General features: G+C 38.2%; 1 protein-coding gene across 1 annotated transcript in view; it reads right to left on the bottom strand.

The window, feature by feature from the left end:
- Positions 1–8,253: 8,253 nt before the first annotated feature.
- PIKFYVE (phosphoinositide kinase, FYVE-type zinc finger containing) overlaps positions 8,254–24,873 on the bottom strand; it is an 81,633-nt gene continuing 65,013 nt past the window's right edge. The window contains exons 34-43 of the mRNA XM_078450944.2: positions 23,122–23,205; positions 21,946–22,043; positions 20,031–20,195; positions 17,227–17,286; positions 16,410–16,586; positions 15,325–15,428; positions 14,446–14,574; positions 13,102–13,363; positions 12,623–12,697; positions 8,254–11,495 (exon numbers count right to left, since the gene is read on the bottom strand). Of these exons, the coding sequence (XP_078307070.1) occupies positions 11,380–11,495; positions 12,623–12,697; positions 13,102–13,363; positions 14,446–14,574; positions 15,325–15,428; positions 16,410–16,586; positions 17,227–17,286; positions 20,031–20,195; positions 21,946–22,043; positions 23,122–23,205 (1,270 nt within the window). The 3' untranslated portion in view covers positions 8,254–11,379. The remainder of the gene's footprint in view (positions 11,496–12,622; positions 12,698–13,101; positions 13,364–14,445; positions 14,575–15,324; positions 15,429–16,409; positions 16,587–17,226; positions 17,287–20,030; positions 20,196–21,945; positions 22,044–23,121; positions 23,206–24,873) is intronic.

Here is a 24,873-nt window from a genome sequence, read left to right on the forward strand (position 1 = left end):
AGATAAAAGTCCCACTCCTGCAGCAGCCAGACAGAATGCACCGGACAGCAGCTTCCAGGCTTGGACTAAGACGAAGGTGGTGAGTGTCCACCTTCTGTTACAATTGAAGAGCTTGGATCTCTCAGAGCCATCACATCCATTTTATTTAGCATTACTTACAATGCATTCACTTCTGAAAGGCAGAAGGAAAAGGCAAGATCTCTGATATTAAGAGCAAAATCTCTGCAATTTCCGCCGATGGGTCTTTAGAGGTGGGCACAGAGAAGATAAAAGAGGGCCCCTCTGCACTGGTGGTGTGAAACCAGTTGAAACAGATGTTGCTACGGGAATCACTTCTAGAAAATCAGGGTGCGCTCTCTCGCTAGCAGTTTGAGCTGGTCTCTCCTACGCAGCACTTCCTTAATGGTATGTTGTAGTTTGGCACTTTATGGGATATTACCGTAGGCAATGATGACAATCAGAGTATGGGGGGGTGGGGGGGGGACTGGCTGGAACTGCCAGATGGGTTTCTCTCCGATCGCGCGGCATGTTAGCAATAGAAATGCCCATGAAATTCTCTGTGGAAAAATCTAGAGGTACCTACCAAGCTCTGTGGCCAATAAGCTACAGAGCAATTAGTTATGCCTATATATTCTTAAACAACCTTGAAGTTCCCCAGCATTTTCAAGATGAGAAGCTAAAAGGCAGACATGGTGGCAACACCAGGGATCCGGCTCAGGGTTCTTTGCTCCCCAGAACATGCTCTGCCCAGGTGATAATGCGTAACTGTGTACAGGATCACAATTATCTGCTGGTACCTCAAGGCATATAATTGCACACTGAATTTAAATCTTCTCTCCTAGTTACATTATTATCTCTCTATTTTAATTTGTTGCAGATAATAGGACTTCAATTAGAAGAGATTGGGGTTTTTTTAATCATTTTTAAAACAGTCATAAATAGGGTATTACTTTTTACTTTGACAGAGGAACATTGTATCAATTTCAACACAGCACTTAGATATAATCTTTATAAATTCCATCTGCTTTGGGCTCCTGCTTCCACCAAAGTGAGGTAGGAGGGTCCAGATTTTCTGAAACCATCATGAAAACCAGGAAAAATACATAGAACGATGTTTTTCAAAACTGGTTGTCAGCCAGCAAAGGAAAAGGAAAAAAAAAAAAAAAGTGGATCCTTTTTTTGTTTTTAAACCAAGTCATTTATTTAGAATTTTTAAACATATTGAATGGTTTTTTATGAATATAATCTATTGTCAAATTGGCTTACATACACCACCGAGGGCTCATCCCAACAAGTACCCTCCTCAATGCCCATCACCCATTTTCCCCTCTCCCATACTCCCCCATCCACCCTCAGTTTGTTCTATTTAAGAGTCTCTTATGGTTGGCCTCCCTCCCTCTCTGTAACTTTTTTTTTCCCCTTCCCTTCCCCCATGGTCTTCTGTTAAGTTTCTCAAGATCCACATATGAGTGAAAACATTTGATATAGGACAGCGGATCCTTGAGAGGTGAGAAACAAATGAGGTTGAGCCCAGTTTGACCCAGATTATGCTCAAAAAGCTTTTAGGTCAAGGCAGAGGAAGGGGCAACTGAGGAGGATCCTGTTCTAGTCCTTGAGGGAAGACCTAAGGCAGCTGAATTCATGGGACAGAGTCTGGAAGGGAGAGGGCCTCGCAGCGAGAGAGCCCCAGAGATCTGCAGATGATAGGTACCCAGCACAGCACTGCTCTTATCTACACGAGGAAACTGCCCATGGCAAGATGGCGGGAAGAAGCCATCAGAAATGGAAGTGTATTCTCTTTTCACTTGCCTATATCCTTCTAAAGAACAGTTGGTTCTTTGAATTGGGGAAAGAAGAAAGTATTTTAATAGGATAATAGCAGTAAAGGACAAAAAGACCTCCCCTCCCCATTTAATTTCATTAAGATCACATCTCTAAAGTGAGGTTATCCCTATCTACAATATCATCACTTATTTGTTTTGGATTTTTTGTTTTTTTGTTTCAGAAAAATAATTACAAAGGTAGTATAGACAGTTTCCATACCCCCAGCTTCCCTTACTATTGATATCTTACATTTACTAAGGGGCGATTGTCACAATGAACCAATACTGATATTCTTACTAATTAAAGTTCATATTGTGAGATTTTCCTAATGTCCTTTTTCTGATAGTCACTCATTTGTACTTATGACTCTATTTCAGTGGTGTATGGACAGCAAATTTATCAAATACGTGCTCTTTCAAATGAAAAGCTTTTAATGTTACCTTCATTTGAAAAAAAGAATTACAATTCTGAGTAGAAAATATTAAACTATTTCTAACTTACACTTCCATCTGAAAACTACATATTCTAAGATATAACAGACTCTTGTCAAAAAGTAGCTTAGAAGGCACTTGGGACTCTGGTAAAGATTTTTGGGACTTGGGTCCCCTTGTCTCAGGGGTTTCCTATTGCTCTAAAGAAAGAATTCAGAAATCTTAGAAACAAGTGCTTCAGAGCCCTCTACTGGCCTCTCCTCACCATTGCAACCTCATTTGGGTTCATTTCTAACCCTAGCCAACTCCCTGAAAGTACCTTCCTCCCTCAACCATAAAAGCAGGGGCAGCTTTTATGATACCTTGCTAAGAGCCATATAAGTGCAATCAATGTCTTAAAGGTGAGAATTTATAAAGTTAAAAGTTTTCTCAGCCCTGTTACACATATTCTGACAAACTTGAAAATTTTAAATGTAATCAGTCAGTAAATAATAACCAATCAGAGCCAAATTCAAGACAGCTAACTCCAAGGATGCATTAAAGGACATTTACTACAGTAAAATTATCATCTCATAGCTTTTGTTTTCAGTTTTAAAAATCAGGAATAGAGGGGCACCTGGGTGTCAGTCGGTTAAAGCCTCCAGCTTCGGCTCAGGTCATGATCTCATGGTTCGTGGGTTTGAGCCCCGTGTCAAGTTCTGTGTTGACAGCTCAGAGCCTGGAGCCTGCTTCAGATTCTGTGTCTCCCCCTCTCTCTACCCCTCTCCCACTCATGCTCTGTCTCTCTTTCTCAAAAATAAATAAATGTTAAAAAAATTTTTTTTTAATCAGGAATAGAGATTTTAAAAAAAGGAAAAGACTTCTTTCAATAGGTCAAGACACTGGGGAAAATTCCTGGGTTAACAACTGGTAATTTAGTCACTTTCTCACTCCATGACATTCAATTTCAAAACACTTTCCTTGGATATCTACTTTCTCTTTTGTTTTAACCTAAGACATCAGAATACATGTTCTAGAACAGAAGTTCTCTTTTGGGCACAAATTGTTAAGATTGGAATCATACCAAGTATCCTTATCAACCACGATGGAATAAAACTACACATCAACAGCAGTAGGGAAACTGGAAAATTCATAAATACACAAGAATTAATAACCAGCATGCACTTGAACAACCACAAGTTCAAGAAAGAAATCACAAGGGAGATTAGAAAATATCTTGAGACAAATCCACAGGCAGACACAACATACCAAAACTTACGGGATATAGTGAAAGCAGAATGAAGAGGGAGGTTCACAGGCATGAACATGTACACTGAAAAAGGAAGGTCTCACATCAACAACATAGCTTTACATCTCAACGAACTAGAAAAAGAACAACTAAACCCAAAATTGGCAGATGCAAGGAAATAAGGATTGACAACAGAGATAAAGTAGAGAATAGAAAAAACCCCACAGGGGTGCCTGGGTGGCTCATCTGACTTCAGTTCAGGTTATACTCTCACAGTTTGTGAGTTCAAGCCCTGCATTGGACTCTATGCTGACAGCTCAGAGCCTGGAGCCTGCTTCGGATTCTGTGTCCCCCTCTCTCTCTACTCCACCTCTGCTCACGCTCTGTCTCTCTCTTGCTCTCTCTCCAAATTAAATAAACATGAAAAAAAAATTGTTAAGAAAAAAACAAAAGGGTTGGGTTTTGGGAAAGATCAACAAAATTGACAATCCCTCAGCTGGATTAAGAAAACAAGATAAAAGACTCAAATATGTAAAATCACAAATGAAAGGAGGGGCATTACAACTAATGTCACAGAAATGAAAAGGATCGTAAGCGAATACTATGAACAATTATAGGCCAAAAAACTGGGTAATCTACAAGAAATGGTAATTTCCTAGAAATATATCATCTACCAACACTGAATCAAAGAGAGTCTGAACAGACCTATAAATAGTAAAGAGATTGAATCAATAATCAAAAACCTCCCAACAAAGAAAATCCAGGACCAGACGGCTTCACTGGTGAATTCTACCAGTGATTCAAAGAAGTAATGCCAATCCTATACAAACACTTCCTAAAAACTGAAGAAATGAAAATACTCCCAAACTGATTTTATAAGGCCAGCATTACCCTGATGTCAAAGCCCAAGAAAGACATTACAAGAAAAAAAAAAAAAAAAAAAAAAAAAGCTATAGGCCACTATCCCTGATAATATAGATGCAAAAATCCTCAACAAAATACTAGCAAACTGAATTTAACAGTACATTAAAAGGATCAGACACCAGGACTAAATGGGATTTATCCTCAGGAGGCAAGGATGCTTTAATTAACGCAAAAATCAATCAACACACTATACCACATTAACAGAATGAATAAAAACCACTTAACCATTTCAATCGATGCAGAAAAAGCATCTGACAATACTGAACACACTTTCATGATAAAAACACTCAACAAACTGCAAATAAAGAACTACCTCAACATAATAAAGGTCATATATGAAGAGTCCACAGCTAGCATCACTGAAACCTTTTCCTCTAAGGTCAAAAACAAAGCAAGAATGTGCACATTCACCATTTATATCCAAAATAGTACTGAAGCCCTGGCCAGAGCAATTAGGCAAGAAAGCAAAAGAAAAGCATGTTAATTAAAAAGGAAGAAATAAAAAGATCTATTTGCAATTGACATCATCTTATATGTAAAAAACCCTGAAGAGTATATACACACACAAAACATGTTAAAATAAATTCAGGAGAATTGTAGGATATGAAATCAACACACTAAAATCAGTTGTGCTTCTACACACTAACAATGAACAATCTGAAAAGGCAGTTAACAAAACAAGTTCATTTATAACAGCATCAAAAAGAATAAAATACTAAGAATAAACCTAACCAAAAAGTGAAAGCCTTGTACTCTGAAAGCTACAAAACACTGGGGAAAGAAATTAAAGGCAGCAAAAAAAGGGGAAAGACATCTTATGATCACAGGTTGGAAGATTTAATATAGTTAAGATGTCCAGGGGCGCCTGGGGTGGCTCAGTTGGTGAAGCGTCCAATTCTTGATTTCAGCTCAGGTCATGAGCTCACGGTTCATGAGATCAAGCTCTGCATCAGGCTCTGCGCTGACAGCCTGGAGCCTGCTTGGGATTCTCTATATCTCTCTCTCTGCCCCTCCCCAACTCACACTCACTTGCACCCTCTCTCTCTCTCCAAATAAATACATATTTTTGAAAAGAAAAAAAAAAGATATCCATATTACTCAAAGCAATCTACAGATTCAACATAATCCCTATCAAAATGACAATGGCATTTTTTTAATGTAAAAATAGAAAATTTCATCCTAAAACACATTTGGAATCTCAAGGGACCTCAAATAGCCAAAAGAATTTTGAAAAAGAAAAAAAAGTTGGAGATCTCACACTTCCTTACTTCAAAATATATTACAAAGCCACAGGAAGCAAACAGTGTGGTACTGGCCTAGGGACAGATACATAAATAAATGGGATACATATAAAGAGGTCGGAAATAAACTCTTGCTTATATAGCCAAGTGATCTTCGATAAGGGTGCCAAAATCACTTAATGGGGAAAAGACAGTCTCTTCAACAAATGGTATTAAGAAATTGGATATCCACATGCAAAAGAGTGAAGCTGAACCCTTATTTTACACCATATAAAAAAGCTCAAATGGGTTGATAAGACCTAAACATTAAGACCTAAAACTGTGAAGCTAGAAGAAAGCAGGGGGAAAGCTTCAAGATACTGAATTTGGCAAAGATTTATTGGTTATGACACCAAAAGCACAAGCAAAAGGAGACAAATGGGACTACATCAAACTTAAAAATGTTTGCATATCAAAGGACACAATCAACAGATTGAAATGGCAGTCTATGGGATGAGAGACAATACTAACAAATCTTATGTCTGGTAAGGGGTTAACATCCACAACATGTAAGAACTCCTACAACCCAACAACAAAAAAAATCAAGGAGTCCAAATAAAAATGGCAAAAGGACTTGAATAGACATTTCTCCAAAGATAATGTACAAATGATCCACAAGCATATGAAAACATGTTCAACATCACTCATCATGAGAGGAATGCAAATCAAAACCACAATGAGGGGCTCCTGGGTGGCTCAGTGGGTTAAGTGTCTGATTTCCTCAGGTCATAATCTCACGGTTCGAGAGTTCCAGCCCTGCATCGGGCTCTGCCTTGATAGTGCAGAGCCTGCCTGAGATTCTCTCTCTCCCTCTCTGCCCCTCCCCAACTCACAAATGTGCACATATACGCACACACACACACACCCCTCTCTCTCTCTCCCTCAAAAATAAATAACAAAATAAATTAAAAAAAAAAATAAAACAAAACAAAACTTAGAGGGGCACCTGGGTAGCTCAGCTGGTTAAGCATCCAAGTTCAGCTCGGGACATCATCTCGTGGTCTGTAAGTTCAAGCCCCACATCGGGCTCTGTGCTGACAGCTCAGAGCCTGGAGCTTGCTTCGGATTCTGTGTCTCCCTCTCTCTCTGCACCTCCCCTGCTCGTGCTCTGACTCTCAAAAATAAAGAAATTTTTAAAAAATAATTAAAAAAGAAAAAACTTAGAAAAAGCACATGAGATATTATGTCACACTCATTAGGATGGCTACCATCAAAATAAGTATCTAAGTGTTAAAAAAGGATGTGAAGAAATTGGTACCCTTGTATACAGTGGGTGGGACCGTAAAACAGTACGGCTGCTAGGGGAAACAGTGTGAAGGCTCCTCAAAACATTTAAAAAAAATAGAACTGCCTTGTGATCCAGCAATCCCACTTCTCCATATTTATCTAAAAGAAGTTTTTAAAAGAATCTTGCACATACATTTGAATTTCCATGTTCGTGATAGCATTATTCACAGCAGCCAAGAGGCAGAAGCAATTCAAAGGTGCACTGATGATGAAAAAAGAAATGTGGTGCCTACATACAATGGAATATCATTCAACCTGGAATAGCATTTAACTTAACAGAGGGAGGAAATGCTACAACATGAATGAATCTTGAGGATAGGACACTAAGCAACATAAGCCGGCCCCAGAGAGACAAATCCTGTCTGATTTCTCGTAAAGTACCCGAAGTGGTCAGATTAACGGGAACAGAAAGCAGGATGGTCACGAGAGACCAGGGTGAGCAGGAAGAGTTGTTAAATGGATACAGTTGCAGGCCTGCAAGATGAGTACGTTCTGGGGGTATAATGTGCAACGTGAGTATAGTTACCACTAAAGTATATACTTAAACGCGGTGAAGATGATACATTTGGGATTGTCTTAACCACAGTTTTTAAACGTGGGTTAACAATCTTAACTTTGTTAAGCACTGACCCAGGAATTGTACAAGAAATGAATTTCCAACACAAGACACTTCCTTCAGGTAAGTGGGAACAGAGCACTGGCTGGCAGGTGCCTGCACTGTCTCTTTACCCGCAGGGCAGAGGCGGGGCCGCAGGAGCCGACGCGGCCGCCAGGCTGCGACGCTGTGCCCCGGGGGAGCCCAGGCGCGGTGAAGGGGAGCGCGCGTCCACAGCTTCGAGCTTGCAGCACAGCGGATCCACCGCAGGCAGGCGGGTCGTGTCTGAACACGTCTGAGAGCAGCCAACAGCTGAGAGCCTGCCAGAGAGGTGAATTCGGCCCTCCCTGGCTTTCCTGAGCGTCCCGCCAAGAAAACGGAAACATATGAAGACCAGGAGGAGGACAGAAGAGGCGAGGCCATTAGTGGTAGACGCAAACACACAGGTTTAAGACCCCCTTTCTGAGACTTAAGAAGGAAGGGCTGTTTACTAGTGAAAGACTTAAATTCTCCAGGGGGAAAAATGATGGGGAAGAGAATGAACAGAAGACAACGCTTTGAGGCCAGAGGCCAGAGGCGAGGGGCGAGGGGCGAGGGGCGAGGGGCGAGATTTGGGCCCCAAACTCCATCTCCCCGTGTTAATTTCCTGAAGCCGATTCAAAACAAACTGAAGTTGATTCTCAGTTTATTGTAAGTCTTCTTTATTTATAGTATGTCTCCAAAAGGTCAAGGCAGTTTTATCTCTTAAATAACATGTCAATCATATAAAACAGCTAGAACCAAGGTAGAGAAATATATACAATATAATACAGTAAGTATTTTCAATATTGTTAATTGAATTTTTCATATTAAATTAAAAGAGGATATTGTGATTTACAATGTCATTTCTCTAGTTAAAATTAAACCTGTCAAAAGGCATAATGTACATTTTTTACAAAACCAGCACAGCAGCATTAATAAAACTGCTCATGATTGTAATCTTTATTTTTCTATAATACACTGCACCCGTGTTACAAAAACAAACAAAGAAAAAGGCATTGCACTAGATGGTCTGAATACTGCATAAGTCAGTATGTTAACACTTGAGGAATAATGAATGGCCTGACCTGTTTCCCCACCAGGCTCATTCACAACAGTTTCACTCTGCTAGCTAAGCAAACTTTCTACAGGTAGGTTACTTTTCCTTGGCAGTTTTATACAAGCCCACTGCTAGTGGGTAAAATGCCAAGGAGACACTGATGCCACCAAAACCAATACGACCCTATTTACAAAACCCAATAAAAGCCAAGGCTAGAAAAGCACTCACGACTGGATCAAGAAAAAAATTATAAGCAGCATATTTTGTAGGAAATTTTGAATGTCTAGAAATTTAAATTATTCAACAGACTACAAAAGGGCTTGCAATAGCTGGTTCCCCTTATTTTTCTCAGGCTTGGGTAAGAAAAAAGGAAATCCTTTTTATTTTTCCATAAAGTTTTGATGGCATCAACAACCTTCACATTTATAAATAGTATTTTTATACAATGCAACACATTCACATAGTTTTCTTGTGCTACTATCAGTTATTCTTAGGATTCATATTTTATTCTAAGGAAGAAAGTACTCAGGTATCTTCCTTAGTCGTAACTTTCCAACATTGACATCCTCCAAGCCTCGAAAGGGAATTCAAGAGAGGCGAGCAGTCATTCAATGCTTACCACTGAAGAGCATGCTATTTGAAACACCTTATATATGTATATATATATGGTAGTGGCCTCAACAAAAGCAGCAAGGGCTGAGGATATAGTTCTACCACTCATGACAAATTAACTTCCCTTGCATTAAGACAGTTTTAAAAGGACAGGTCACCCTTTCAAGGCAGCAAGTATTGCTTCAAGATTATATTATCCTGGAATTTTTTTAGCCACGGAATTATCTAAGAGGCAGCAGTGCTTTAAAAAATAATCTTTCAAGTCATGAGCAAGCCAAACAAAATCAACGTGACATATTATTATCAGGAGTTATTCCAGTGAAGGATCCAAGCTACACATACACATAGTGTTGAGACTAAAACTGAGAAACGACCTGATTACAGCTGAGGGAAGATAACTTGTGGAGGTGTGCGTGACTGGGGGGTGCAGGAAACGGACAAGATAAATACTCCCAAGTATCCTGACAGAAAAAAAGAACAGAGACAAAACCGTGTTTACATTCAGAATGAGATGCACGATCCATTGTTCCTGGACTCACAAGAAGTTAACAATTTTCCAATGTTTCTCTTGCAGGACGCGGTCCTTTTCTCCTCTAAAACCACCAGTGTTCTGTGTGTTTTCAAAAGGCACACCCAGGTTTTTGGGGGTTTTTTTTTAAGCTTATCATCAGTTTTAAGTCCTTGGCCAACATGTTTCTAGTTCAAAAGAAACCACGGTTTCCAATAAGCACCAAATACCAAACTAATGTTTTCATTCTCTAAAGCAAACTTTCCAAAATGTTCCTATTTCACATACTTATAAGTCTCTGTAACCGGAATGTACCCAGATTCCTTTTTCTTGTTTTGTGAAAGTTACAATAGAAATGTGCTCTTACAGGAAAGCCTGAAAAGAACAGAACTTTATATAAAACTTTATAAATCCCCCAAGTATCCTTGTTAGGGAAAGAAGCCACGAGGAAATATTTGGCGTTCTGTTATTTCCCCAAAGATAGTTAGTTTAGTACTCTATCTGATCATATTTTAAAACAAACAAAACTCTATTAAACAAGAAGTTCCTTACTACAAATATTTTATCTCTTAACAGTTCTCAATAATCAGAACTGGCCTAGAAACTGGCACAGAAAGTTAAGAAACAGGGATGTCCACACTAGAAACCTCTTAGTTTTATAGATGCCACTTAAATTGCTATCTGTATTGAAAAAGACACTTTACCTTTACAAAAAACAAGCAAGTGCCTACCTCTCACCCAATTTCTTGGATAAGGTCTAATTCCTTTTTTACATTAAAAAAATCCTTAGTAATTCTCCCTTTGGGAATTTAGTCACTATAGACTCATTTACTGTTTCCCTGAAAGTGGAGGAAAACCTACAAGATGAGCAGGTGCAGATAAGTGTAGTTGAACATATTAATTGCAAAAAAGTTACAAACAAGCTTAAAAAACAGCTCCAAAAGAAGGCTTCGGGTTAATAGCTATAGTCTCCTGTCATCCACAGAGAAGAGAGAACCTAAACAACATCAAGCATACTGAAAACCAGAGCAAGATAAGAACACACAACAGGGTTCCCAATTTAAGTCAAATTCTTCAATAAAACAAGAACAGATTCTGTCAATCTGTTTGACTGGCCATTAATAGTATAATTTGGAATTTTTTAAAGATTTCATAAATTCTGATAATACATAACATTATATTGTCACATAAGAAACACAAAGTCACCAGCTCTACAAATGCTTTCTAAGTAAAGAATACGTCCAACATGATGCCAGGAAACTCACAATCTAGGAGACGTTATTTTCTTAACAGGATTGTTAACAAGTCTGACAACTGTTTTTTACCCTATCTCATCTCTGACCACACATTTGTCTTTAATCCTTTGAAACGGGTCTATATTCCCGCTTAAGTGGAAAAATGTTCATGCAACCTCCCGGCCTAAGGACAGCTAATTTGTAGGTATCAAAACCAAAGTGCAAATCCATGGAGTTTTAACACTTCAGGTACACGGAGCCCACACAACCACAGAACGGAAAGGCCTTGGCATACTGTGGAGAATGTGATGAAGAAATAAAACATGTAGCTTATTTTTGGTCCTTTGTTCCAGGCACCTTTTCACTCATGGTCTATTTCAGCAGTTCAGACCTAAGCCTGTCCAGTGGTCTGGTACCATCAGGAAGTACTTGTCCATTGCTTCACAAAATCTAGTCCTGTACAACTCTGGAGAGACCACGGTGGGCATTTTACCTGAGATTATGAAAAGAGCAAAGGGAAAAAGCTGTTACATAGTTGATCAACAACTGATCTGAACAGCTATGTTCTTTCATGAAAACTGCCATAAAGACACACACACCACAGCAGTCTCAGAAAGGACAGAGGGGTGTTCACTGTGCCCCACGACATGGGACAGGTCCTTCCTGCTAGGGGGTTCCATTTTAGAAGACTGGCTCTTGCCTAGAGATGCGAAATGTATGAAAGCACAAATGGAGCTGGCAGTGCTCAGAGAACTTTGAAGATTGAAGCGTTAATTAGAGACAACCTCTTATTCAGAATCTATGGCCTTTTTTGGGTAACTTCTCAACTTGAGAAACCTTGGCAACTTAACACAAATTTAAAACCAATTATTCCCCCACCTACGCAATTCCCTTTATTATTTGATCATCTGGGAAATGATAAAATCAGAGATAACCACTTACTTTTTTAGAATTTAAAAAAGTACCCACTTTTTATTTCTGGGGTTTTTTTTTAATTTTTTTTTTTTTTTTTTTTTTTTTTTTATTTTAGAGAAAGAGCGAGCATGAGCAGGGAGAGGAGCGGGAAGAGAAAGGGAGGGAGGGAGGGAGGCAGCGGGGGGTGGGGAGGGAGAGAGGGAGAGAGAGAGAAAGAAAGAGGAAGAGAGGGGGGGGGGGGGAGGGAGAGGGAGAGAACCTTAAGGAGGCTCCATCCATGCTCAGCACAGAGCCTGCCACAGGACTTGATCCTACGACCCTGGGATCATGACCTGAGCCAAAATCAAGAGTCAGATGCTTGGGGTGTTTGGGTGGCTCAGTCAGTTGAGCATCCGTCTTCGGCTCAGGTCAAGATCTCATGGTTCGGGAATTCGAGCCCCGCATCAGGCACTGTGCTGACAGCTCAGAGCCTGGAGCCTGGAGCCTGCTTCCGATTCCGTGTTTCCCTCTCTCTCTGCCCTTCCCGGCTCGTGCTCTGTCTCTCAAAGATAAATAAACGTTAGAAAAGTTTTTTTTAAAAAAAAGAGTCAGATGCTCAACCAACTGAGGCCACCCAGGTGCCCCAAAAAAGTATCCATTTTTTAAATGTTAACTGATAAGGAAGGCAGAAGAACAGTTTAAAGAATAAACAAAAATTCTGCTCACCTTGTCCCCCTAAAATTCCTGTTGATTTCACAACCATCTCAAGCTTTTTGTCCCATGTAAATGTTCGAATATAATCTGTTACAGGAGGCAATATTGGCAGTAAAGCTACGTTAGTAAGTGTAAGAAAATAACGACAGGAATTACTATTACTTCTACCATGTTTACTGAGTGCTAACAACACTGCCAGGTGCTGCCCCCAAGGTTTGTCTCCATATTAATTCATTCAATCCTCATTACAACTTCACAGCGCTTCATTTACAAGTAACTTTTTCAATACAGGTTGTTTTTGGTAAAGATAATGAAAATGAAAATGAGGACACTGAATAGAAGGTAACTAGAATTTAAAAGCTATTGATTGTGAATTTTCAAGTGTAAGTTGGTGAAAATATTTAACAAGCTATTACGAGACCAGGCTGAGTATAATCTTCAAATATACTCTGGCTTCAATCATGAACTAGAAGGTATGCTTGCCGACTTACCTATAATTCCGACTACCAGCTCATTGCTGGTATCATCTCGTCCAACCAGCAAAGAATAATCTATAATGAGGTGGCTAGAAAGGAAGTGGGAATCACTACGGATCGAGGCTCTCAGCACGGCTTTGGAATGAGAACGGATATACAGGGGGTTGTCTCGAACCATCTTTAAGAGATTTTCATCCAGCAGGACTACATCACAGCTCTCTTTCCCAGTATCAGTTTTTACATTTCTATTCCTAAGTGAACCCTTCAAATCAAAAACCTAGCAGAAAAGAAATTCTCTGTTATTTATGCATGAGTTGTGCAATGAATTAATGTAATTAAATTGGAAATGCATAAAGACTCTTTACAGCCCATACCATTATATACACTGTTAAATTTAATTATAAAACTTAATCATAACTTATAGAAGCCATTAAATGCATGCATTATAACTGTTCAATACATAATATAAATGGTGATATGATTCATCATTGAAAATTAATACCTAGGTAGTCAACTACTCAAACATTTCAGAAATACACTAACACACTTAATCAACTTTAAGAAACATTAACAAATAACTCCAAAAGTATATCACTGAATCGTAAAGCAGTTAAAATACAGATGCAAACAGTCTTAGGAAACTTACAGCTTTGATACCAAAACCCTATGCAATACTTACGGCAATATAGAAGCAACAGCAGGTCTCTAGAAATTTTGGGGTAGTAAAAGCCACACACTCAAAGGTCAGGGGACTTAGGTCCTAGATCAGTGCAACATGAAGTGTATTCTGCAGACTAATGCTAGTCAGTTGTCGCTGGCTCATGACAACATAAGGAGCTAGTGCTAGAATGTGAAACAGTTGCATCATTAAGCACACTGTTCATTCAGCACAGCACCACACTCTCAATGAAGAAAGCAGTGCATTGAATTATATTCTAGTATAAACTCCTTACCTCACCAGCCTAGGGACAAACAGTTCAAGGACCAACACTCTTGAAAGGTACTTTTCTAGAATCTAAAACAACTTGAGTTCTGGTAGTATCTGTGTGACTGTCAAAAAGTTAAATTTTTCTGGGTCTTAGTTTCTTCCTCTTTAAAACAGAGATGGAGACAGATCTGCCTTCTAATTCTGTAATTCTGTGTTTCTAGGATATTGGAAAGGTTAAATTTGAGGACCCATCTACAATATTCCTCTTTATTCTTTCCTACAGGGTTCAACAATTCCAAAGTTAAAATTGGCCTAGCAACAAAGGCTTAATTCTATTAAATAAGATGTTATTCTCTAACTCCTTATAATCAGGAACCAGAAGTGCCAAAGTTTCCAGTAGCTAAGTGGCTTGCATAGTTCAATATCCTTACCTGTGCCATCTTTCTCCCATAGAAAAGATTTTCCATGACAAGGAGATCTAACTTCTTCTCAGTATTGTTCTGAGAATTCTTATAACCAATTCTGTAAACTCCAAGAATTTTGGCCAATGCAGTGGGCCTCTGATCAAGAAAAAAAAAAAAAATGAAAGTCAACTCTTATCAAAAATAATTATTTGTAATTTAATACCCATATCTGGATTATCCATGTAATATCCAAACTAATGTTCTATTAATAGGACCAGAGGGCCTTGAAAGAAACTTAAACCCTTGAATCTCAGAAGCAAGTGAGAAGTAAAACAGCAATGCCAATAAAAACATTAATGATCCTTAATATTCGCCCAAAGGATAAGGCTTTACAATTTCTCAAAATCACAAATTTTACTATGACATATAATTTCCCCTAAAATATGCAATAAACCATAAGTGAAAAACAATCTATGTGACTCCCTTATACACTCACTGGGAAGATCATGGCTAAATGTCAAGTGGGCAAACCTGAACCACTGGCTGCCTCTCTCTCTACTTAAGGATCCATACACCTGTCTTAACAAACACTTCTAGTTTCTGTCTTCACAAAATTACAAATTCTAATGTGCAGGCATTAGCATTCAATCTTAATGTTTCTACACACACACACACACACACACACACACTAAATGCAACCTGCTCAAGATCTCTTGGTTCCGGGCTGGCAAAGGTAGGAAAGAGGGTTTGAAATGACTACATTCTCTCACACTTTAATAACATAACAGAGATCCAGTCATGTCCTGTCCCTATTTTAGCATGGAAAAGACTGCCATTGGGATGAATTCTCAGGATGTGAAAAAGCCCAAAAAACTCTAATTACGGACCAAGGTTTGGGATTTCTACCTTTTGTTGAACAGCATTTGTAATATAATTGAAGTAGTGTGGTGCAAAGTCGAGGAAAGACTGGACTTCCAGACGAGGCATCTGCTTCAAAATGAATCTATCATCTAAAAGGTAGAAGTGTCATATGCGTTTATTCAGTCACAGTATTTCCTGAGGTAATCTATAATAAATCATTGCAAAGATGCCAAATGATTTGTTTGCTTCATAGCTTTAAGGGATATTTTCTAATGTCAAGAGAAAATTTTAATCAGAATATAGTTCTCAATGGGGCGCCTGGGGTGGCTCAGTCGGTTAAGCATCTGACGTGAGCTCAGGTCATGATCTCACAGTTCGTGAGTTCGAGCCCCGCAGCAGGCTCTCGGCTGTCAGCATAGAGCCCACTTCGGATCCTCTGTCTCCCTCTCTCAGTCTCTCAAAAATAAATAAATAAACAAATAAATAAATAAAAAGAATATAGTTCTCAAGTAATTGAGGGCTCAAGAGGTTCCTGAGGATTTATGTAGTCAAGAACCACACCTAAATTCATAACTAGATACTAAGTAAAACTACTTACTGAGTGCTAACTACTATGTAAAATTTTATAAACTCCTTTGTTAACAGTGCAGTAAGTCACAGTTATGAAGGCTTGTATCAAGCAACATTCCTCCTGCGGCATTTTCTCAAATAATTTTGCTCTCAGGGTATGGAGAACGGAACATAAAGTACAAACGGTCATCACCTTCTGTAAACCTCTGCAGGTGAAGAACCTGGGCTTCCGATTTTCAAGTTAAGTATTTGTATTTTTATCTTTCTCTCACCAGCTCTGAGGTACCCCTTTTGACTCTTCTAGAAATTCTCTGTTACTATTTACATTTGGAGAAGTCAAAACCAGATCAGAGTTTAGCAAGGATCGGATCAATGTCTGTCTCTAAATACGCACCACACATATGTACACTCTTAAAAATTATTACATCCTTTCAACCATAAAAAAAGAAACCCTTGCTTGACAACTGGCAGTATCATACAACCTCAATTTAAGTGAGTCCTAAATTATCTGAGGGCAAAAGATAGCTACTACTCAGTCAGTAGAAGATAAAAAGACTTCCCTTCCGTGGCATAGAAGGCAGCTCCTGATTTGCCCCCACGGGCCTGCCAGGGCGACGAGTGGGAAAGAGAACGAATGAAATCTTCTTCACTGCTCCCCAGAATCACCTCACGCATCTTATGAAACTCTCCCGCATAGTAGAGCCGACAGTAAAACTTGGCATTCGCGTCAGAAAATTCTATAAACAGAAGTGTTAAAGATAAAAGGGGGGTGAGGGGCTTTTATGAGCCAAAAATCTCTCTTCCTTCTTGCTCACTCCCACCACCAACAAATGTGACCATTTGGTTTTCTTCATGACAGCATTTCTCACGCCACATCTACATCCCTGTTTATCACAGTTCTGTTAAAGTAACCCTCAAGGAAAATTAAAAAACACCTTATGACCTTACAGAAAAATCAAACATAAAATAAGACCCATTTCTAACTTTATAGGTTACTGTATTTTCCTCATTGTGCTTTCACATCTTAAATTTTACTACATATTCTGGATGATACGTTTTTGGCACACACACACACACACACAAAATGCTAGACACCTGGTCACGGCTATAGCTCTAGACTACATAATAATTACTTAAACGTGAGAAATCAAATCATTATAAATTAAATTATAATTTAAACTAAGCTTCTTTATAAACTAAATAATGTTTATTTTATAAACTAAATCTAGATTAAATAAAGCTTATGTCAGGACACAGACTTAATATTTATTCTAAGAAACAGGATATTTATCTAGTATAAAACTAGAAGCCTTAAATAACAGTTTCCTCAATTACAGTCCCCGTCCCTGCACCATCAGTATTTTATCTCTTACTTACGTAGCTCCACGTGAGGATTTATGAGTTGTTTCTTTTGTGTATCTCCTCCATCTACCTCATCTACAAGGTTTAATATCGTTAGTTAAGCCAAAGTTTTAAATGGGTTACCAGTTCATTTTGTTTCCCCCCCCACCCACCCGCGACATAATAACAAAAACTAACAAGTCAACCCCCTGTTATCCTGGTCAAATCACTCTCAAGCAAGTATTATATGTACAATTAAGCTTGTGTAGACTATTACAAAAATATAGGTACCTGTTGTATGGAAACCAATTTGACAACAAATTTCATATATTGAAAAAAAAATATAGGTACCTTTTGAAACATCAATTTTCATATGAAAAATGGAGAAATTCAGGTTGAAGAATACTTTTTCTTGTATTTGATGCCTCTGAGAGTAATATACTAACTCCGCTCTTACATCAAGTTTCCATTACTTCTTTCTCAGTTTATGACTGTCTTCCCTGTGTGTGGAATCATGCTTCTCCAACAGCCTGAGATGCTTTTTTTTTTGATGGATAATCTTTTTTTAATTTTAATTCCAGTGTAGTTAATATATAGTGTTATATTAGTTTCAGTTGTACAATACAGTGATTCAACAATTACATTACACAGTGCTCATCATGATAAATACACTCTTTAATCCCCCTCTCCTATTTCACCCATCCTCACACCCACCTCCCTTCTGGTAACCATCAGTTTGTTCTCTATAGTTAAGAATGTTTGTCTTTTTTCTTTCTTTCTTTCTTCATTTGTTTTCTTAAATTCCACATGTGAGTGAAATCATATGGTACTTGACTTTCTCTGACTTATTTCACTTAGGATGATAGCCTCTACATTCATCCATGTTGTTGCAATATATACATATATAAATGGTATAGATGCTACTTCTTTATCCATTCATCTGTTGATGAACACTGAGCTACTTCCATAATTTGGCTATTGTAAATAATGCTGCAATAAACATAGGGGAGAATATATCTTTTAGAGTTAGTGTTTTTGTATTTATTTTGTTTTTTATTTTTTAAAATTTACATCCAAATTAGTTAGCATACAGTGAAGCAATGATTTCAGGAGTAGATTCCTTAATGCCCCTTACCCATTTAGCCCATCCCCCTTCCCACAACCCCTCCAGTAACCCTCTGTTTGTTCTCCATATTTATGAGTCTCTTCTGCTTAGTCCCCCTCACTGTTTTGATATTATTTTTGTTTCCCTTTCCTTATGTTCATCTGGTTTGTCTCTTAAAGTCCTCATATGAGTGGAGTCATACGATTTTTGTCTTTCTCTGACTAATTTCACTTAGCGTAATACCCTCCAGTTCCATCCACGTAGCTGCAAATGGCAAGATTTCATTTTTTTTGATTGCCGAGTAATACTCCATTGTATATATATCCCACATCTTCTTCATCCATTCATCCATTGATGGGCATTTGGGCTCCTTCCATACTTTGGCTATTGTTGATAGTGCTGCTATAAACATGGGGGTGCATGTGTCCCTTCGAAACAGCACTCCTGTATCCCTGGGAAAAATGCCTAGTAGTGCAATTCCTGGGTCATAGGTAGTTCTATTTTTAGTTTTTTGAGGAACCTCCATACTGTTTTCCAGGGTGGCTGCACCAGCTTGCATTCCCAGATGCTTTCTTTGTTATACGCTAAGATATATATACAATACATAAAATATACTAGTGTCTACCTCAGAGCAATTTTTTATATTTGATTTGTGTGTCTAGATCTACTCTAATTATTACAAGTTTGGAACATACTTTAATAGTTAGAAGAAATAATCCTCTATGTCTCACATTTCAAAATTAGTTTTCTAAGCACCAATGTCTTCCAAGGATTACAGCCCAACAGAAGCCTACAGAATCCTAAACAGATAGCTTAAGTACTAATGAAAATATGTTATGCTATCTTGTAGACTACTAATTCATGATCTAACCCAGGGTCACCAAACTATTTCTGTAAGGGCTAGGTGGTAAGTATTTTATTCAGTCAAAACTATTCAATTTTTCAATATAACACGAAAGCAGCCAGACAATAAGTAAATGAATGGGTGTGCTTATGTTCCAATACAACTTTACTTACAAAAACAGGTGAGCATGATTTGCCTATGCCTGGTCTAACCTCATATCCAAACATAATCAAGTAGACATATTTTAAAATATCAAAACGGGGGCGCCTGGGTGGCTCAGTTGGTTAAACGTCCAACATCAGCTCAGGTCATGATCTCATGGTTCATGAGTTCGAGCCCCATGTTGGACTCTGTGCTGACAGCTCAAAGCCTGGAGCCTGCTTCTGATTCTGTGTCTCCCCCTCTCTCTCCCCCTCCCATGCTTGTACTCTGTCTCTATCTCTCAAGAATAAATAAACTTAAAAAAAATTTTTTTTCAAAAAATAAAAATAAAATAAAATATCAAAACGAAGGCAGACATCAATGCCCTCAACCCTATAGAGACTGGAAAAGAAAGGAAATGTCTAAGGGGGTAGTGGAGTGAAAACATTTGAATATATACTGTGACTTACATGTTCTACGTGTGTAATGTCACTCAGTCCTAGTAAGCCTCAGAAGACATTGCTTTTGCCACTTTACAGGTATGGAGGAAACTAAGGATTTCTGATTCTACCACACAGTAAGTGACAGCAATAACATCTGGCCTCTATCAGCACCATGCTTTTTCCACTCTGCCATACTGAGGCATGAGAAGACAGCGAATGTCTGAGTTTCAGCAGTAAGAATTATCTACTTAAGACTAGAAAGAACACAAGCAGCTAAAATAAGCTCATTTGGTTTCCTTTAACACACCTTGAGACTCAGCACCTTGATTCTCCGTCCCCTCCTTGCCCGTCTGCCCAACCTGGTAGTAAGCACTGTCTGCTCCACGTAAGGTCTCTCTTTTCTGGGAAGAGAGATCAGGGCTTTTCCCTGCTGTCCCTCGGAAGAAGGACAGCATTCCAGAAGTCTTTTTGGCTAAAAATAAAAGGTAACATATTCAGTACAGGTCACTACAGGTGAAAAGAGAAAAAAGATTTTCAACTCATTCCTTTCTTAGCAAGAACCCATTACACGAAGGTAATAACATTATTCCATATGTTTTATGGGTTTGGGGGGGAGGTGGTTAGTCAAGCACTTTTATTATCAGAAACATAAAAGAAGAGCTATGTTCAGGTAGCTATATATCAAAATGAGAAATTCTACAGAAAAACAGAATTCAGAGTTAAAGGTAATATCTCTGTACCATTTGTGTTCCTATATTTTAACACAGCAAAATATAAGATTTTTTCAGCATTTTTCTGTATTTTTCTGAAATTAGTATAAGATGGCCAAAGCTTACATACCTTTTTTTAATGTATTTACTTGGGGTGGGGGGAGAGGAAGAGACAGAGAGGGAGAAATAGAGAATCCCACGCAGGCTCTGCACTGTCAGTACAGATCCCGGAGGCGGGGGGGGGAGGTTGTTGGGGGAGGGAGGGCAGGGGCTCAATCCCACCAACCATGAGATCATGATCTGAGCCAAAATCAAGAGTTGGACGTTCAACCGACTGAGCCACCCAGGCGCCCTAGCTCACTGTAATTTTATTCCTAGTTTTGAATTTGGTATATACATATATATCATCTATGTATCATCTCTGAGCTTAGCATATATGATTCTAATCTTGTTCAATTTACCATCTATAAAATCCACATAAAATGTCATTCATAAAGTGCTTATTAGTTTAGGGTGGCAGACCCCATTATGGCCTCCTTAATATCCAAGCCCACCTTGTTCCTTGCTGAAAGAACTGCAATTCTGGTTGGGGTGGCAATGTGGAGAACCCCAGAAAACGAATCACGATTTGTATAAGCAATCAGGACAGCGCTGTTGTCCCTTCCAGGAAGGGGTGGTCACGAGATTCCTCACTAGCCAATGAGACCGCAGGGGAAGCCTCTGCATTCCTCATCACAGGAAACAGCTGCAGCTTATACCTACTTCCCTTCTCTCTGCCTCAAATGGAGACATGAACTGGAACATTCTGATCATGAGGAAAATTTAAGAGAATCATAAAGAAACTACCCCCTCTACTGTCATGACAATGCTGACTAACTGAACCAATGCCAGCAACTGCCTGTCTCCAGATGTTGCTTTTTTAGAAAAATAAACTGTTATTTGGTTAAGCCCCAGTAGTCACTTGAGTCTTCTGCTATTTGTAGTGAATAGATTCCTGACAAAGCCAAAGAGATCCATGTTCAAATCCCACCTTCCAGCTACTTCTGTAATCTTGAGCAAGGTACTTAAGTTTAACTTTCTAAAAACTGAGGATATATACAATAATTCTTAGTAGTTATTATGGGGGTTAAAGGACATGACACATGAAAAGTTCTTTTCACAATGCTAACAATACTGTAAAAACTTTTTTAAGTTTCAAAACACAAAAGTTTAAGTTTTTTAAAGCCACTCTTAGCTTGTATACTTCAAACTGAAAACTCTAAGGCAGATTCTGCTTCTTTTTGCAGGACCTATGAGTTTCTAGAAGTTTCAAATCCAATAATCAGGTAAAGATCAAACGAAATCAAAGTATGTATAAAAGAGGGCATACAAAAATTTATTAACACGTATAATACTGTAAAGACCAGAAGTAATAAATTCTTGCCAGATGCTATTTCTTATTTAATGTTTTCTTCTTCAAACCATAATTATAAATAAAACTAATAATAACTACTCCTCTATGTATAATCTTACTTGGCTGTGGTTCTGCTTCTGCTGTACGGTTTGTCTGTCCTCCGCTGACCTCAGGTAATCTAATAGGGCTGCTGCTCTTTGGTCGGCTGTCCAAAGTACTGAAAAAAAAAAAAAAAAAAAAGGAAAAGTTAGATTCATACTACTCACACAGAAAATGGTTCCTACATTAATTGACTCCCCACCTAACCCCACCCACAGTATCCAAAATTCAATTCATAACTCATACAAACACAGGTTATAACACAGAAGAAAGATCTTCCTCTGAAGCAAAATGTTGTAACTATGAAAGTATACGGAAAATATATGACAGCAGAGCCTTTTATAATACTTTCCCCAAGTCCATTAGAGCTATATTAGCACCTGTAAGTCAAACAATTACAGAAAATACCAATTTCGTATTTCTCAGTCTAGTTACCACATTAATAAATCAGATCAAATTGTGTCACATTAGTGAAAGTCAAAAACCTATTTCAATAAGAAAATAATGAGCCTACGACAATTTCTGTCTACATGTGTAAAATACCGAACATACTAAAAGAACCAGTTTGGGGGGGGGGGGGTTGTTTTTAAACTATTAGAACGTTTAGTTATTATTGAAAATTCACAAGTAGTTTAAATTACAAAGTAAAGCAGTGGGTTACTAATTTCACAAGTTACTATTATTTAAATAAAAACAATAAGGAGAATTTAAAATGCTGAAAGTTTAAATCTGCAATATACACTGAACGTCTATGGCCATGATCAGAAAACTACTATCCAAAAGCACCGCTGAAGGCCTTTTGCTATCCTTGAATTTTGTTCTGTTAATTGTTGGCTAAAGTTTGAATGCCACTGTCGGTATCCTAGAAACTTTCATGCTGATAATAATATATTACAATAAAATCGAAGTATGAGCATTTAAAAAATGATGACATAGGGGCGCCTGAGCGCTTCGGTCGGTTAAGCCTCTGATTTCAGCTCAGGTCACGATCTCACACTTCGTGAGTTCAAGCCCCATGTCGGGCTCCGTGCTGACACCTCAGAGCCTGCAGCCTGCCTCTGATTCTGTGTCTTCCTCTCTCTCTGCCCCTTCCCCACTCGCATTCTATCTCTCAAAATAAACTTAATAAAAATAAAGAACTAAAAAAATGATGACATATAGCCAAATTAAATAAATTCTACTCAATCACAGATTACCTATTTGTTGGAAGCCCTTCTTCAGCACTGTTCCGCTGAGTCACTTTGGATAATTCCTCTAAGGCATTTCGGTATTCTTTACAACTTAGGGTAGAAATAGGTTGCAACATGTTAAACATTAAACTTCTCTTCAAAATAAATCATATACTTTAGAATAAGCTCTGCATTACAGAAATACAATCGTTTTGTGTACCCGTAACTAAACACGTTTGAGTCAACTAACAAAAGTTATCAAGTAGAAGCTTCATGAAGAAGGTCATCTTCACAGATAATACTGCAAAATACAAACCAACACACTAACCAGTATCAATATCCTAAACGGTGATTGCGAAAGCCTTCGTATTAATATTTAGACCAAATATCTTCAGGAATACAACAGGTAATTTAAAGTATAAAACTTCAGACTTTAGTGTAACTGTGAAAAGGGACGTGAGAATGGTTTTCTACTTAGAGGTACTAAACTTTAAGAAAAAAAATTCAACTCTTAGACTAGCAGTCTGGGAGCCCTGATTTAGACAGATGTCAGGGAACAAGAGAAGCATGTATTATTTTTCCAACACATTAGAAGAAAGTGACTTCTACTAGTATACTCCATTCCTAACAGTACAATAGGAATTTTTTATTTAGTTGGCTTTCTTACCTTTCTATTAATGTAGCAAGACTAAGCAATAAAGTAAGAAGCAAATACTAACTTCATAAAGGCCAAAAGGCAAAAACAAACAAAAAAAAATTGTCATATGGAATCTCCTAAAGGAAAGAAATTGCTCATTACCCAAACGTGTGAACTCTAATAAATGCTAAGGCATATAAATCTACCTTGTTTACTTTTACATATCCAATACCTAGTATACCACATCTTATAGACATTTAAGTATTTGTTGAATAAGCAGCCTTCTTGTAAATAATATATAAAAAGAAAATTTTAAATTTCAATGTCTTCCAACAGAAAAAAAAATTTTAATTAAACATCTTAGATTATACTTAAACTAAGTTCTGTCACTACCAAGATATTGTCTGTGCTGTCTTTTTAGGGGTGCCTGGGTGGCTCAGCGGGTTAAGTGTCTGACTTCGGCTCAGGTCATGATCTCCCAGCTCTGTGCTGACAGCCCAGAGCCTGGAGCCTGTTTTGGATTCTCTCTCTCTCTCTCTCTCTCTCTCTCTCTCTCTCTGCCCTTCCCCACCTTGTGCCTTGTGCTCCATCTCTCCCTCTCTCTCTCTCTCAGAGATAAGTAAACATTAAAAACATTATAAATAAATAAATTAAATTAAAAGTGCTGTCTTTTTAGACAGAAGATATAAATACTTTTATAGAGGAATGCTTGTTTAAAACACATGATAAGTGTGGGCATGTAAGTGGGTTAAGGCATAGGAACGGCATTACTCTAGTAAGGAAACTACCTGCTACGTGTGGGAAGCAGGAAGGAAAGGAAGAGCACAAAAAGGAACTCAGACGACATAAGACGTTCTAGTATATCAGTAAGTAAACGTAAGGAAGGGATACACAGTAGAACAGAGAATGTTTAGAGGATATAAAGGTGAGTAAATAACTTGCCTAGTCAATTTACTAAGTAGAAGCTTGCTTAAGAATCATCCTGTTATTATCTGGGTACAGAATACACTTTCATACACAAAGAAAACAAGCTATTGTGCCCTAAGAATATGTATTTTTGTTTATATTTAACCATTCTTCCCTACTCTCTATAAAAGATCTCAACAATAAGATGGTTAGTAAATATACATAAAATATAAAGA

This window comes from Panthera onca, chromosome C1 (assembly GCF_046562875.1).
Source record: "Panthera onca isolate mPanOnc1 chromosome C1, mPanOnc1 haplotype 2, whole genome shotgun sequence".
Classification (NCBI taxonomy): Eukaryota; Metazoa; Chordata; class Mammalia; order Carnivora; family Felidae; genus Panthera; species Panthera onca.